The sequence below is a fragment of the Perca flavescens genome, chromosome 9 (genome assembly GCF_004354835.1).
Source record: "Perca flavescens isolate YP-PL-M2 chromosome 9, PFLA_1.0, whole genome shotgun sequence".
Classification (NCBI taxonomy): Eukaryota; Metazoa; Chordata; class Actinopteri; order Perciformes; family Percidae; genus Perca; species Perca flavescens.
In genome coordinates this window covers 17,025,041-17,039,183 of record NC_041339.1, presented here as the reverse complement: position 1 = coordinate 17,039,183, position 14,143 = coordinate 17,025,041, and the positions used below count along the sequence as shown (strand labels likewise).

At 41.2% G+C, this 14,143-nt stretch overlaps 1 protein-coding gene across 8 annotated transcripts in view; it reads left to right on the top strand.

Moving 5' to 3' along the window:
• ap3d1 (adaptor related protein complex 3 subunit delta 1) overlaps positions 1-13,831 on the top strand; it is a 30,946-nt gene extending 17,115 nt beyond the window's left edge. Inside the window, exons 20-35 of one of the 8 annotated variants that reach the window (XM_028587072.1) lie at positions 137-336; positions 791-864; positions 1,159-1,182; positions 2,704-2,872; positions 3,126-3,272; positions 3,718-3,771; positions 5,443-5,556; positions 5,824-5,979; positions 6,287-6,334; positions 7,005-7,025; positions 7,361-7,550; positions 7,787-7,875; positions 8,900-8,985; positions 10,346-10,467; positions 10,713-10,792; positions 10,928-13,831. In XM_028587072.1, the coding sequence (XP_028442873.1) occupies positions 137-336; positions 791-864; positions 1,159-1,182; positions 2,704-2,872; positions 3,126-3,272; positions 3,718-3,771; positions 5,443-5,556; positions 5,824-5,979; positions 6,287-6,334; positions 7,005-7,025; positions 7,361-7,550; positions 7,787-7,875; positions 8,900-8,985; positions 10,346-10,467; positions 10,713-10,792; positions 10,928-11,023 (1,670 nt within the window). In that variant the 3' untranslated portion in view covers positions 11,024-13,831. Of the gene's footprint in view, positions 1-121; positions 337-790; positions 865-1,158; positions 1,183-2,703; positions 2,873-3,125; positions 3,273-3,717; positions 3,772-5,442; positions 5,557-5,823; positions 5,980-6,286; positions 6,335-7,004; positions 7,026-7,360; positions 7,551-7,786; positions 7,876-8,899; positions 8,986-10,345; positions 10,468-10,712; positions 10,793-10,927 lie in introns of all 8 variants that reach the window. The other 7 variants (XM_028587070.1, XM_028587069.1, XM_028587075.1 and 4 more) reach the window with 7 other exon arrangements.
• The last annotated feature ends 312 nt before the right edge of the window (positions 13,832-14,143 follow it).

Below are 14,143 nucleotides of genomic sequence, written 5' to 3'. Positions count from 1 at the left end.
ATAATATATAATTAAAATACAGTCATGGTTCAGGTTCAAAATAATGCTGTTTGTCTTACTTCTCTTATGTTTTTGCATTCTCTGCTGATGTTATTAAAATATGACATAATACATGTTGCAGTCTTCGGTCCCACAGGTCTGCCTATGTCTGACCAGTACGTGAAACTGGAGGAGGAGCGTCGGCAGAAAGACAGAGCAGAAAAGAAGAAGAAGGAGAAGAAGAAGAGGAAAGAAAAGCGCAGCGGGCGAGGGAAGAGACATGATTCAGGCCCAGAGAGTGAGGAGGACATCACGCCTGCACACATGGTCGACATTGTTACCGAGGAGATGCCAGAGGTACGCTGAAGCTGTGTAAACATCACAATGAGTTTTGAATTGACAGGCATCATGACTCATAGTAATAAAATACATTTGATTTCAATGTAATCCTGTGCGTTAGACAGTATCAGTAATTTCTGCTCTACATAAGACTGGAATTTACTTAGACAAACGAAAGATATATCAGTTTTCCTCTCTTTCCTCTATATTGTAATGCTGTTTACACATTACTCTGATTTTATTATTGACCAAAGCACAGTTCCATACAGAAACTGTATGAATGTATCTCAGTCAGAATCCAATACCACAGTCGTTTGCTTGGTTTATTGGGTTTTCATCTCGGAGACAACTGAGACTGGAGTCAATATGTCAACCGATCACATTCTGTGTGTTGTTGATATAGATTTATTTACAAAGTTATTAACTCTGTTTTTTTTTTTTTGCTTTTTTTTACGCCCTCTCATTACTTCAGAATGCCTTACCCAGTGATGATGATGACAAAGATCCCAATGACCCTCATAAAGCCCTGGACATCGACCTGGACAAGTGAGTCCACAGCATTTAGATGTATATGTACTCTACATATACTCAGACACTTATGTAAATTTAACTTTTGACATAAATGTTAAAAAAAATGTAGAGCTGAATGTATGAATCTTGACTTTTTTTTTAATCTGGATATTTTCTCAGCGTGATTATTTCCTGACCTTCCCGGCTGTAATGTCACAGCCGATGTGACTCTACCCTTTCCCTCCTCTCACTTCTTCTCATTGCGTTCTGCTTTCTGCTTCCTCTTTTCTATGCCTACATACACCCATTACTGCCTCTTTGTGTGGGCAGCTTGATGGAGATGGCTGGGCGCAGGTGAGTACTGTAGCACCCCAGCCAAAGAACCTGGGCTCCGTCTGTACATGGATTGCCTCTCTGTCTTTCTCTATCTTTTAAAATGGCTGTCTTGCTCCTCTCACTAACATAGCTGTCCTTTTTTATTCCGCATTCGGAGTTTGCAGTACCCGCTCCCTCTTTTTGCTCTTCTTTCCTAGTTTTTTCAATATCTATCGTTCACTGTAGGCTTTGTCCTATCTAATATAATATCCAGTATCCCTTTTCTCTTACCCTGCTTCCTTTTTTAAAAAAAAAAAAAAAAAGCTTGACAATATCGGCAGCATATCACTCTATTTCCAAACAAACTGTTCTATGATTGCTCTGGCCTTCAAAGAAGAAGAATTATCTCAAGAATATACAGTATCTCTTTGTATCTCAAAGAGTTGCATTGTTTCATAGTAAACATAAATAAACAAGATAATTTGTAGCTGGCTGCTGCTGATGTTCTCAGGACTTCATCTTTCACCAGCTTTCCTTCTGGAATAGACTCCTAAAAGCATTTGTTATTTTTAAAAAAAAAATTATTTTAGAGAAGCCCATCAGCATCAATATGCTTTAAGGAAACTAATCCCAGGGGTTAGGTAGTATAATTTATTTTGCTCCCATTTCCCAGATTCTCCTCAGTTCGGCAGACTTGCCATGCCTCCAAATTCTCACCAGCTGTTTTTCAAATGGATACTTCTCCTTGCCTGCCCTTGGTGGGAAATAACAAGCACATGTGCCCTGAGACCAATGCTATGATGTACAGTTGATCTTGTCCCATTTTTGTATTGGTATGAGGTTAAACTCATTTTTATGACTAAGAAGTTAAGAAGAGTAGAGATTGTACAGGAGTAATTGTAAACACCTGGAGGAAACTGTCTTTAGAATATCTCTGCCATGGATTTATTTTATTGAACATTTTCCTCCTATATAATAAAAAAAAAAGAAATAAAACTAGTTAAGTTAAAACAAAAATAATAAGTGCATCCTGCAAACTAAGTAAAGCTAAACTAAAAATAAAAAGACAAAGCACAAGAATTATTACTCAGGGCTGATGACATAGCGTTGTGCCTTTTTTTTTTTTTTTTTTTTTTTTTTTTTAGAGAATAGCCAGCAGGGGGCTGCAGTGCATTTGGTTATTGTTTTAAAGGGTCGGGCTTGGGTAAATAAACTTTGACAGCTCTTATCAGTTCAATATGGAGGAATTTATTGGTGTAGTTTCTTGCTGTCTGGGAAGTTCTAGTGCTTCTAGCTCCGCCAGAGGAATGGCTTAACTCAACGCTTTGAATGAGACCAGGCTGCTCCACAGTGCAGAATATGTGCCTGAATACAGTGGATTGCTGCACCCTACAACCCTTGTTCATCTTTTCTAACAGATAACAGAATACTTACTAAAAACTAATACATGAAGTTATAATATTTTTCAGATGATGGCAGTAACTCCAGGTGGACAATAATCGCCTCATAAGTCCTCTAAAAAAGGTCAAAATGTGTGTCTGTGCATTTTCGTTTGTCCAGGCCACTTGCCGACAGCGAGAAGCTGCCAGTCAGGTCACACCGTGCAACAGAGGTTCTCAAAAGCCCAGCTCAAGATGGAGACGCAGAGAGCGCCGCTTCACAGGAGCCCAAGAAGAAGAGCAGCAAAGAAAAGAGAGAGAAGAAGAAGGATAAAGACAGGGACAGGAAGGTGAGGGTAACATGTCTACAGGATTATTCCCCCGAATATCTTACAAACCACACTCTCCTTATTCTGTCTAGAAGCTGAAACTGTTTCTTAAAACCAGTAAAACTGATTTATGGAGCAGTTTGAGCGAGGGGAGGGGGGGAGACAACAATAAGCTGTCAACCATCATGATGTGATGAGTCAGAGGTTGTGGTTCTTAACCTTGTTGTGACACGGAGCTGAATTTATTCTCCGGTTTTCTTTTTGTTTTTTGCAGAAGAGCAAAGAAGACAAGAAGAAGAAGAAGAAACACAAACATGAAGAAAAGGGGGAGGATCTTCTTGGAGGTCAGGCAGACGAGCCTGTGGTCCAATCAGAAGAAACCAGTGAGGTGGCTGCACCGCCCACCTCTACCACTGCTGAGGTGCGTCATTACAAAAGGGTGGAGCGAGCCCGTTTCCTACCTAGCAACAGTTTATATCCAAGATACGATTTGACCCAGAATCCTGTTTTAAAATAATCTGGTGTAAAATAATTCATGATGAAAAAGGGCTTAAAAATATCACTAAATATAGAGTCTACAGTTTCTGCTAAAAGGTTACATGCATACAGATATTCTTTGATCATTTTCATTGACTCAACCCTTCCATTGCTTCCTCCCAGCCTGTGCTTCAACCAGCTTTAGTGATCAAGTATCAGTTTCCACGTAGCTGACTGCGCAGGCTCTTGCCAAATACTTGATTTATTCATGAAATAGAACAGTGTGTAATCCCTGTATCCATTTTCATGAATAGTAGATAGATACAGTACCTGTTTGGCCCTCACCCCTCTCACGTCCTCGCACTCCTCTCCCTCCCGCCCTCTTCTAGGTTTCGGATCTGGATTTCTGGCTCTCAAACGCTCCAGTGCCCTCTAACACCCAGGTTGAGTCGCCCCCCTCTTTTTCTCTCTCTCACTCCTCCCCTCATCTCTCCAGTTTATAATTTCTTCTTTCATAACTTCATGTTTTATTGATCTACCTCATGTTTTTGCCATATGTTCTCCCTCTATTGCCTCTTAATTTGGATCAGTTGTTTTTTCACATCTTCAGCACCTCACCTTTTTGACACGTCTTCCTGTCTTTCGCAGGTCACATAACCCTTTCGTCTCTCATTCTACAGCTGTCCTCTGTTTTCCAGCATGTCTGTATGTGCAGCGTGTCTGTGTATACAGTATGTGTGCATTTGTCTCACAATGCCAGTGGTTCTCTCTCCCTCAGCATTTGTTTTGCTCACTGGGTGTTGTGTCGGTCTTGAGTTCATAATAGATGTTGTTTTTGTTGTTGATGTTGTTGTGGTGGTGACCGATGTGCAGAGGTTCCCTGGAATGTGGCTTGGAGTCATTTAATTTTGTTCCTGTAGGCTGCTAGCAAATGAACATTGATGTGAACAATTCAGGATTAAAGATATTCAAAAAATCTGCTTTGCAGATGTTTTTATGAGGAAGAAAATATATTCAACACGTTTGTTGGACCTCAAGGTTTCACACACTACTTTTGTTATAAGAAAACCTCACAGGGCATCTTTAACTTGCTCTTACTTAATGATTCACAACATTAAAATAACGGCATTATTTAACTTTTGAATATTTTTCATGAAAAACATCAATGCCATTAAATGTTGCAGAAAAACCACTCTGTAATCTTCGGATAGAACCATGCTAGCCATTTCCCCCTTCTTTTCAGTCTTTATGCTAAGCTAATGTCACGGACTGCTAGCTCCACGTCAATAATGAACAGACAGATATAAGCGTGGTATCGATTTTTCTCATCTAACTCTCAGCAATAAAGTGAATAAGCGTATTTCTCAAAATGTCACACTGTTGCTTTAACCATACCCGATAGCTTGTGACATTAAAACAAGATGTTAGCACAGACTTTGTTTTGTACCTTCCATACCTTCTCATCTGTAGAAATTTGGTATGTGAAAACCAGGTCCGTCAGGCATTCTAACTTTGGTTTTGAGGAATTCTGTTTTAGAGCATGTGCACTTCTGACCTAGAAACGCTACCCTTTTAAAGACATGCCTTGACATGTTTTTGTGGAAGACTTTTCGTATTGGTTGTCACAGTAGCAGAAGAGATCAGATTTTGGCCCATAAGGAGCTTCCAATAGGATATATATGTAGGCTATCACAAGGATCTTGTAAATCAGGCGCTTTAATCTGTTCGCTGCAGCCTGTGTGGCTGGTTAGTACAGTTGCATCAACAATCTAAATCAATACAGATGCCTACAGACAAAATCTACTTGGGGGTTTCTTATGCAGGCACGTTTGTGGTTCAACTCATTTGGCTGGTTAGTATTCTTGCATGTGATGCACTTGGTTTAACACATCAGGTTTATGTTTGTGGTATCACAGAGCTCGTAAGTTGCAGCTCCATCACAAAAGACTTTTTTTTTTTTTTTTTTTTTTTTTTTAATGAATGATTGAACTACCTAACTTCCCTTAACCTCTGTCAACGCAGAAGTGACAAACACTGCTGAATGTGTAACACGCTATGGTTTCTCACTGCTCATGCCTTTGTGTATTTTTGTGGTGGTGTGTGTGTGCGAATAGGAAGCAGCAACAGTAGTAGCAGCAGCAGAAGCAGCCCCCGTGCCTGAGGTTGCCTCTGGCACGGTGCCAGACTCCGAGCCTGATGAGCCCAAAGACACCGAGACGGAGGAGACTGTGAGTCACCGCTGATAACGCGATAATTGCGAAGTAGAAAGTTTGTCTGCTGTGCTAGAGATTCCAGTTCACAGTGACCTGACAGGATGCAGCACACTGGCAGCTCTTATTCTCACACGTTTGTGTAAATGATGTGCCACAGGCCTGCCAGTTTGGATGTGGTCTCGGGAGGAATACTTCTACCAGTAACCATGTTTCATTACCAATTCAACCTCTAGAATTTCTAATACGATCTCTCCATCTGCCTTGTGGGTTTTCGATGATAAGAAGTCTTCCAAACACAAGAAGAAGAAGCCAAAAAAGGAGAAGGAAGAGAAGGAGAAGAAAAAGAAGAAGAAGCATCATCACCATCATCACCACAGTGACGGAGGTGGAGAGGAGTCTGTGCAGAATGGCACTGTGGAGGAGGAAGAGCCTCTGCCGGTCAGTGTTTGTCATCAGCCTGAAAACATTCAGCACACTTTGACTATAGCATGTTTTTATTTTATGCTTTGAGGGAAGAAGATCAGTCACAAGGGACTGACTTCACAAACCACTTAATGCTGCATTTGAGCAGTATAATTTATCATTCTGATCTGTGCCTCTTAGCTCCCTGTTTAATCCCCCTGACTGACACACACACACTCACACTCTCACACTCACTCACTCTGTGTGAACCAGTTCATGTTGCCTAGTTGGCATACAGTGTCAGAGAATGCCTGATCTCACCTGAGCTCTTCTCTCCTTTCAGCCCATGTCCAATTACTGCCTGCTGGCGGAGAACTCCTACATCAAGATGGTGAGTGATGGCGAGATGCTGCTGAAGAAAGGGACTTTTACTACTGGGCTCAGACAATTCAGTTTTTTACTCATCATTCTAAATCCACTATTTCTGGCCTCATCTGGGCTGTAATAACATTTAATTTACTAATTTAATTTGTGATGCCTAATGCCATATTCATGCCCCCCCCCACAGAGCTGTTCCTTCCATAAATGACAAAGCGTTATCAGATCATGTTAGGCATTCTTTATCTACCTGACTTAATTATGTTTACATTCTTTCATTCAATTTATAATATAGAGGGATGATGAAAAGATTTGCGCTAGACAATGGTAACGATTACAACACACACTTGAGGAGCAACATGTTTGACCATCTGATTGACCTCATGTGATGTTTACCCTTAATTGACTCCGTTGTCATGTTGCTGTGTCACTGCATATAATATTTAAGTAAAATGTTATTACTAATAATAATATCCAGGTTGTGGAGCCTGCATTTTCCCTTAACTTTGTGGAAATTGTAACCTTCCTCTGCGTAGACTAAAATGGAAATGATCATGCTAATGTTCATGTTTAGGCTGTCGATATTGGTGTGTTGTTTATCTAAAACAACAGTAGCAGTAAAAAAACAAAACCAAACAAACGACGTATGCAGATCCTCTTCTTTTCTCTCCCTCTCTTTAAAGATGATGGAGGATGCTGATCAGGTACTGGTTAAAGTTCTGTCAGTGACAGAATATTATTAAATCTCTTTTCTAGATGTGTTTCTCTCTGTTCTTGTTGCTCTTCACGGCCTGGCCCCCGAGGCAGACTACGTTAGTGTTTCCAGGAATGATTCTGTCCTTGTGAGTTTGTCCTTGGGCTCAGACCGGTTTCTTGGAAACAGCGGTGTGTGCTTCGGTGTTGGGTTTATGATCCGATTTGCTGTGTTTACTTTATGTCTTATCTGAATAATCCTCGCTCATTGAATTACAAGATGGCAAGGCATATTTATTTTATTAATAAAAAATGAATTTTGTATTAAAATTTGTCACCCGCTAAGGTTAACGACATCCAGGGGAACCTGCAGGATGGCAGTCAGGTGGTGGTGTCTGTTATATTTGAGAACAAGTGTGACAGCTTCCTCAAATCCATGGAGTTCAACGTCCTGGACTCTCTCAACTCCAAACTGCAGAGGCCAGAGGGGTCGGGTCCACATGACGGCCTCACTGTCCCCTTCCAACTTCCACCTGGTCAGTGATTATCTGCAAAATGCGTGCTTTTTTTAATAGAAGAGTTTGATTTCCCTAAACGGTACACGTATACAAGATACAGTTTTTGTGCTATGTGTGACGTCATTGTGTTCACTCTACTGTAGTGTTCTAAAGTGGTGTGTACCTCCCATTGTAATTACCCTTAATCTATTTCAAACCTCACGAGTTTTGTTAAGTCTGATTACTTAGCCATGAGCTTTTCTTTTGTGCTTCAGGGGTGTCCAATGAGGCGCGATTTGTTTTCACCATGCAGAGCATCATAATGCCACAGAAACTGAAGGGAACCCTCACCTTCATAGTAAAGGTGTGAAGAAAAACACACACACACACACACACACACACACACACACACACACACACACACACACTGTCATACTGTATTTGAAACCTGTCAGCGCTTCCATAAAGTGTTGTTAAATTGTTCATGTTTACGTCTTAAATGCTCTGATATTCCCCACTTTCTCAGCATTATGTATTTTGCTGCTGCCACCCCCAACATGTCAAACATGAATCAGCATTGTTGAATATTGCGACGTTTTGTTAAAGTAATTCCCGTTTTGTTGATTCCACTTGTGTACAAACCATGTTGAGGGCAGCAGGGTGGCGTAGTAGTTCAGAAGCTGTGTACTTCAGCGAGACAAGGAATCCAAACCAGCTCCAGGTTTCATTTTGATAACTTAGGCTGTGTTTAGACGGAAACGATCTGAAGAGAACGCAAAAGTGGCGTTGCGTTCTCACTTTTTTTATTCCGCGTTTAGACGAGCGTTTTGGGGGGGAAATCTGCATGCATATTGTGACGCAAAAGTGTGTGAAATTTGATGTAGTATGCACACCAGGCGGCTAGGTGGCACTGCCACACAACACCACCAAGTCCGCACGCTCGTGTACCACCTTCCTTCTACTTCTCTCCCTAGTAGCACGAAACCAAAACATGGCGACGCAAACAACAAAAGCTGACAATTTTGTCTGGACAGACAAGGAGGTGGAGTTATTTCTCCAAACAATGCACACACATGGCACACACACACGGCACACACACGCGCCACACGCACACACACATACTCGCACAGTGCGTTTTTACCCTTTAGACGGGAACGAAGATTTCCGCTCTGGAGGGTGGTTTCACCTTTTTTGCGTTTTTAAGCCACAAAAACGCCGTCGCCGTCTAAATGAAAGGCACATCTGATGAAATATTTTGCCGTTTTCATCCCGCGAGCTTATTTGTGTAAACAGGGCCTAACCCTTCACCCAGATCCCTCTACAGGTCTGCAGGCCAAACGTTTGTCTTTGTTATTGATTATCTTTTATTTGTTGTTGTGTTTCCACAGAATGAGGACTCCTCCACTCATGAGAAACTGGACTTCAAACTGCACTTTACCTGCACCTCCTACCTAATCACTACTCCCTGCTACAGGTTGGTGTTTTACGTTTCACACCACGTTACAGCCCACATGATAAAGGTAGAAAACCTACATACTGACAATTTTTTACTTTCTTGAACAGTCATTAAAGTGTTCATATTATGCACATTTTCAGGTTCATAATTGTATTTAGAGGTTATATGAGAATAGGTTTACATGGTTTCATTTTCAAAAAACACCATATTTTTGTTGTACTGCACATTGCTGCAGCTCCTCTTTTCACCCTGTGTGTTGAGCTCTCTGTTTTAGCTACAGAGTGAGACATCTCCCTTCTGTTCAATCTTTGTTGGGAGTCGCACATGCGCAGTAGCTAGGTAAGGAGTATGAGGTTTTGCCATGCTAGCAGCTAGGCGAGCATTATAACGTGTGTTACAAAGTGACGCACGTTCATCTGAATTCTCTGAAGTAAAGGCTGGACTACAGTAGAGCTGTTTGGAGCAGTTTGGGAACAGTGTTTTCTGTTGGAGATGGTAAGTCCCTTTGGGGTGGACTTTGGGTTTTTTCACTCTGTAAACCAAAACGTGCAAAAAAAAAAAAAAAAAAAAAGAAGATATATAACACAATAAAGGAAAGGGGAAAAGCCAAAAAGCATAATATGAGCACTTTAAAATAAAGGTAAAGCAGTGGAAGTATTGACAGTTTTGCCTAAGAAAACTAGAACTAGAAAAAGTGTCCTAAATGTGTCATCCTCTGGGCAGCAGTAATACATAGGTTCAGTACATTTCATGTCAACCTGCACAGTTTTTATTTGGATATTCTGTGTAATATTTGACATGTATGATTAAGGGTGGCACTAAACGAAAAGTCAGTGGATCAATAAAAAAACCTTCCAATTTATCTCCTGGGCATGATTCATATCCACAGCAAATGTAATACAAATTTGGTGGGTTAGGATTAAGTTTCTGAGTTGTCTTAGCTCTTTGTCATGCTTCCGTTAAAGGTCCCATGGCATGAAAATTTCACTTTGAGGTTTTTTTTTAACATTAATATGCGTTCCCCCAGCCTGCTTATGGTCCCCCAGTGGCTAGAAATGGCGATAGGTGTAAACCGGGCCCTGGGTATCCTGCTCTGCCTTTGAGAAAATGAAAGCTCAGATGGACCGAATGGAATCTGGAATCTTCCCTTTATGATGTCATAAGGGGAAAGGTTACCTCCCCTTTCTCTGCTTTGCCCACCGCTTCCCGGAGAATTTGGCCCACCCATGTGGAAATAGAGCTACAACCGTGGCCGCAAACTGTTCAAGGCCACACCCCCACCCTCCACATTGCCCCCCCTAAAAGCATCCAAAAAGCAGCATGTCATAGGACCTTTTTAAGGAGAAATTAAAAATCTGAGTTTGTTTTGTTTGGCCAGTGATGCGTTTGCAAAGCTGCTTGAGTCGGGCGACCTGAAGTGCAGCTCTGTCAAACTGGAGGGAGTCGTCATGCCCTTCCACCACCTACTGGCCAGGATCTGCTTCCGCCACCATTTCTCTGGTACGTAAACACACCAGGCCATATAAGATGTGTCTCAAGTGACAGACTTTTGCCCTAAAACATCAAGGTGCCAGATGAGTATGGTGTTCCACATATAGAATTTAACAGTACAGTGTTTGTCAGGAATTTTTGCGGTGGTTAGGTTTGACCATGTCGTTTACAAGAGAGGTAATCGGATCGTATAATTGGATGCAGTTGTTCTGATTGTTTCCGACACTTGTGTTCTTTTTGTTGGGTTGGATTAGTTGTGGAGAGGATCGACTCCTGTGCCTCAATGTACAGCAGGTCTATCCAGGATCACCATGTCTGTCTGCTGGTCAAAACTGTGAGTGACCCAGTGAAACTCCTCCCTTTATTATGTGCTGTGATTTGAGATTTTCATAACCAATTATTGTGTTTATTTTTTTGAAAGTGGACTTTTAGATTGTGACTTGATTATCTCTCTCCTCCACCCCCCCAGTCCGGTCAGACAGTGTCCATTGACGCTAAATGTGACGAGCCGACCCTGCTTGGGAATGTGCTGGATGAGATCAAGCAGACCTTCTCTCAGTGCTGATTGTGTCCGACAGCCCCAGGGTGCCCCTGCCCCCTTCATGCCACCCCCCTCCCTCGCTGAAACACAACATAATCATGTTACGAAAACACTGCGGCTGGCACCTCCAGTATCGCCCTATTTATTAGTCCTCAGATTCTCAAGATTTCAATCCCCTTACCTTCTTCTTCAGTGTCCCACACTTTGTTCCGCTGCACTCTGAACTCTGTGATCACTCCCTGACACTTGGTGTTGTTTTACAGACTCACTGTGTGTACATGTGCCGTCTTCTCTTTTCCATGCACTTTCATCTTTACTTCCTGGTTTTCAAACCCCCAACAGCCACCCTGTTCCTCCCTGACTCTGACTCTATACTGAGCTCCTGTTTCTGGATGCCCTGCATCCTCTGCTCTTTCCTGTGTACCTCTCTCCACCCTCCACTCTGTCGGCAATTCAGTCTGTGACAGTCATGTAATGTAATGTTGACAACTGAACTTTTGCTGTTGATGGTTGAATTGTGATTTTACTGTTTTGAAGGTTTTGTCTTTGGTTTGTTTTTGTTGTTTTGTCTTCATTTTTTATTTTTTTTTCTTCTTTTTTTGTGGTATGAAACCTCTCTGCGCCTTTTTGTCTCACGCCCTTCTTTCTGCCCACTAAACATCAGTGTGCGTGCTGCTCAACTTTGTAGGCCTGGAAAAAAACATGCGACTGACTCTTTCTCAGACTGGTCCTAACTGGAACAATGGGGACTCTCACTTGCTCACCCACCACTGACCTTGTGCCTGGAGAACACCAGACACTGTGTGAACAGCAGAGATGAAACCACATAGAAGGCATGGGTTTTAAACTTCGTTCAGTACAGTAGATCGGTGGTTTTGCTCTGTGCCTTAGCTGTGCAGTCTGACCTACTCCAGCGCTTTGTGAGTCTTGTAGAGCCCCACCTCCCTCCCCAGTATATCTGCTCCCAGATCAACTGTGCTAAACTGCAGTTTGACCCCCCCACCCCAAACTCTGTGATCAATTGTGCTAAGCTGCAGTTACACCCCCCCCCCCTTTCCAACATATCATTCCTTTCACAAATCAAAGATTAATTTGAAGGCAGAGGAGTATACAAATGATTGAAAACTCCAGAGTAGAAGTGTACAGTGTAATGTGAGATTTCTATTTCACCACAAGACAGGCCACTGCCACCTTTTATCAGCTTCCTCTTTAACTCACAGATATGTTATAGTTGTATGGAAGATGTTAAATTACTGTAATACACAGAAGGATACTGTTATTTCTATGAAACCTCTATGGTGCTGAGGCCCCTCAATTGTGTCACCATGTGGTCAAGTTAATGACAGAATAATCTGGCATTAAGAGAGCTGCCCATGTTACATCACTGTCCTAACTCATTTCTCTGGAAAGTCAAATATGACTGGCTAGGGGATGACAAAGTTACACTATCAACCCCCAGTCTTTACTTTTAAAAACCTTCAGGTTGCAAGTTGTTGTCTCTGTAAGCAGAGACTGTGAAGTGGTCAGTGGTTTTAGGTTCCCTTTCAATCAGTGTTCGGCAATGTTGCTTCCAATGTAGGGAAGCCGCCACAGTGTCAACAGCAAAGAGCAGTTTTGTCGGTCTTCGTGTGAAATCATTTGAGACATTTACACCTGTGCCACTTTGATGTTTGCATCACAGTAGCTGCACCCAGGTTGGCTGACACCCAGTTGGCATGTACCCAGATAAACCCCAATGTTTCTTTTCCTTTTAGTAACTGCCTTGCCACTTTCTTGTACATTGACATGTTATGATAACAATGAATGGACTTTTTTTTTTTTTTTTTTAAAGAAATTGCTGTCTCTTGGAACTTTCTCAGAGGTACTTGATGTTTTAGTTTGTCATTCATGTCTGAAATCACTACCTGGTCCAGCACGACTTAACCTTGTAGAAGCAAGATAAAAACTGACTTGGTAGCGTCTCTAATCATAAATACTGGTAAGGCCCTCATCATGTCTGTCTGCTATTGTAGATAACGACTATGGTAATGGTGTCTGTGACCTGAAGATCAGGTCAGCCATTCTACAAGATCTTCTGTCCAGCAGTAGAGCCTGAATACAGAAAGGATCTGCTGTATTCCAGGAATGGCGATAAAAAATAAGTGTGTCTGTAATCCCTGTTCCTGATATAAGACGAACTGGAAGAAAAAAAAAAAACTCCCCTAATCATACATTGTCCTGATTCTGATCATTTTACTGTGCATATTTGATTAAAATTTGTATATTGCATGATTAGGAATGTACACTTTTTATTTCCCTTTTAGTTCTGTTCCATTGACATGCTTACACAAAGAAAAACTTGTCATTCCATTTTGTCCTTTTTCTTTAAAGTTTTTTTTTATGAAGTTTACTTGATCATTCTCTATTTTTGATGGTATTGTGTTTTTATCTATTCTAAGTTCAGACAAATAAAAAAGTGATATCATTGAATGTTTTAAATTATTAAACACAGGGGAAGGGAGGGGGTTATATTCAGTGTCATGACAGTGAGGGCATGGGGCTCTGAATAATAAGTTGAGTAGAACAGATCACGTGAAGCAGTGTACTGAGAGGCAACCCGCTCTGTCTTAATTCTCTATTGGTTCAGTTGTAGTGAGTTATTTTACCAAGTTTGGCTTGTAACATTTAAATATACTCTCGTATGACTGACTTTGGAAAGTCCTGTCTTTTTATTTCTCCATATTCCATTATCAGGCTGTACAATGTAAAATGTTTTAAAGGGTACAACACAAATGATCTACATTCCCTTTAAAGAAAGTCCACCCAGATTAAAAATAAAGGCTGTAAGAAGTTGCTGTAGTGTCTTTTTTTTCTTACAGTAAACTGATAAACACCCATATATGCCAAAATGGTGGTATGTTTTAATTTATTATAAATAAATAAAATATTATATATATATATATATATATATATATATACACACACACACACACAAACAATTGAGTATGTGCTCAATACAGCTTCATGTATTGCTTTGAACTTCAATGACCAGAAAACTTTGCATGACAGAAGTAGTCGGGACATCTTTACTGACTGACAGCGAGCAGCTGAGTTTAGTAAAGTTCAACTAACAAAGCCACAGGTTTTGGTTTTAATTAGAAGAAG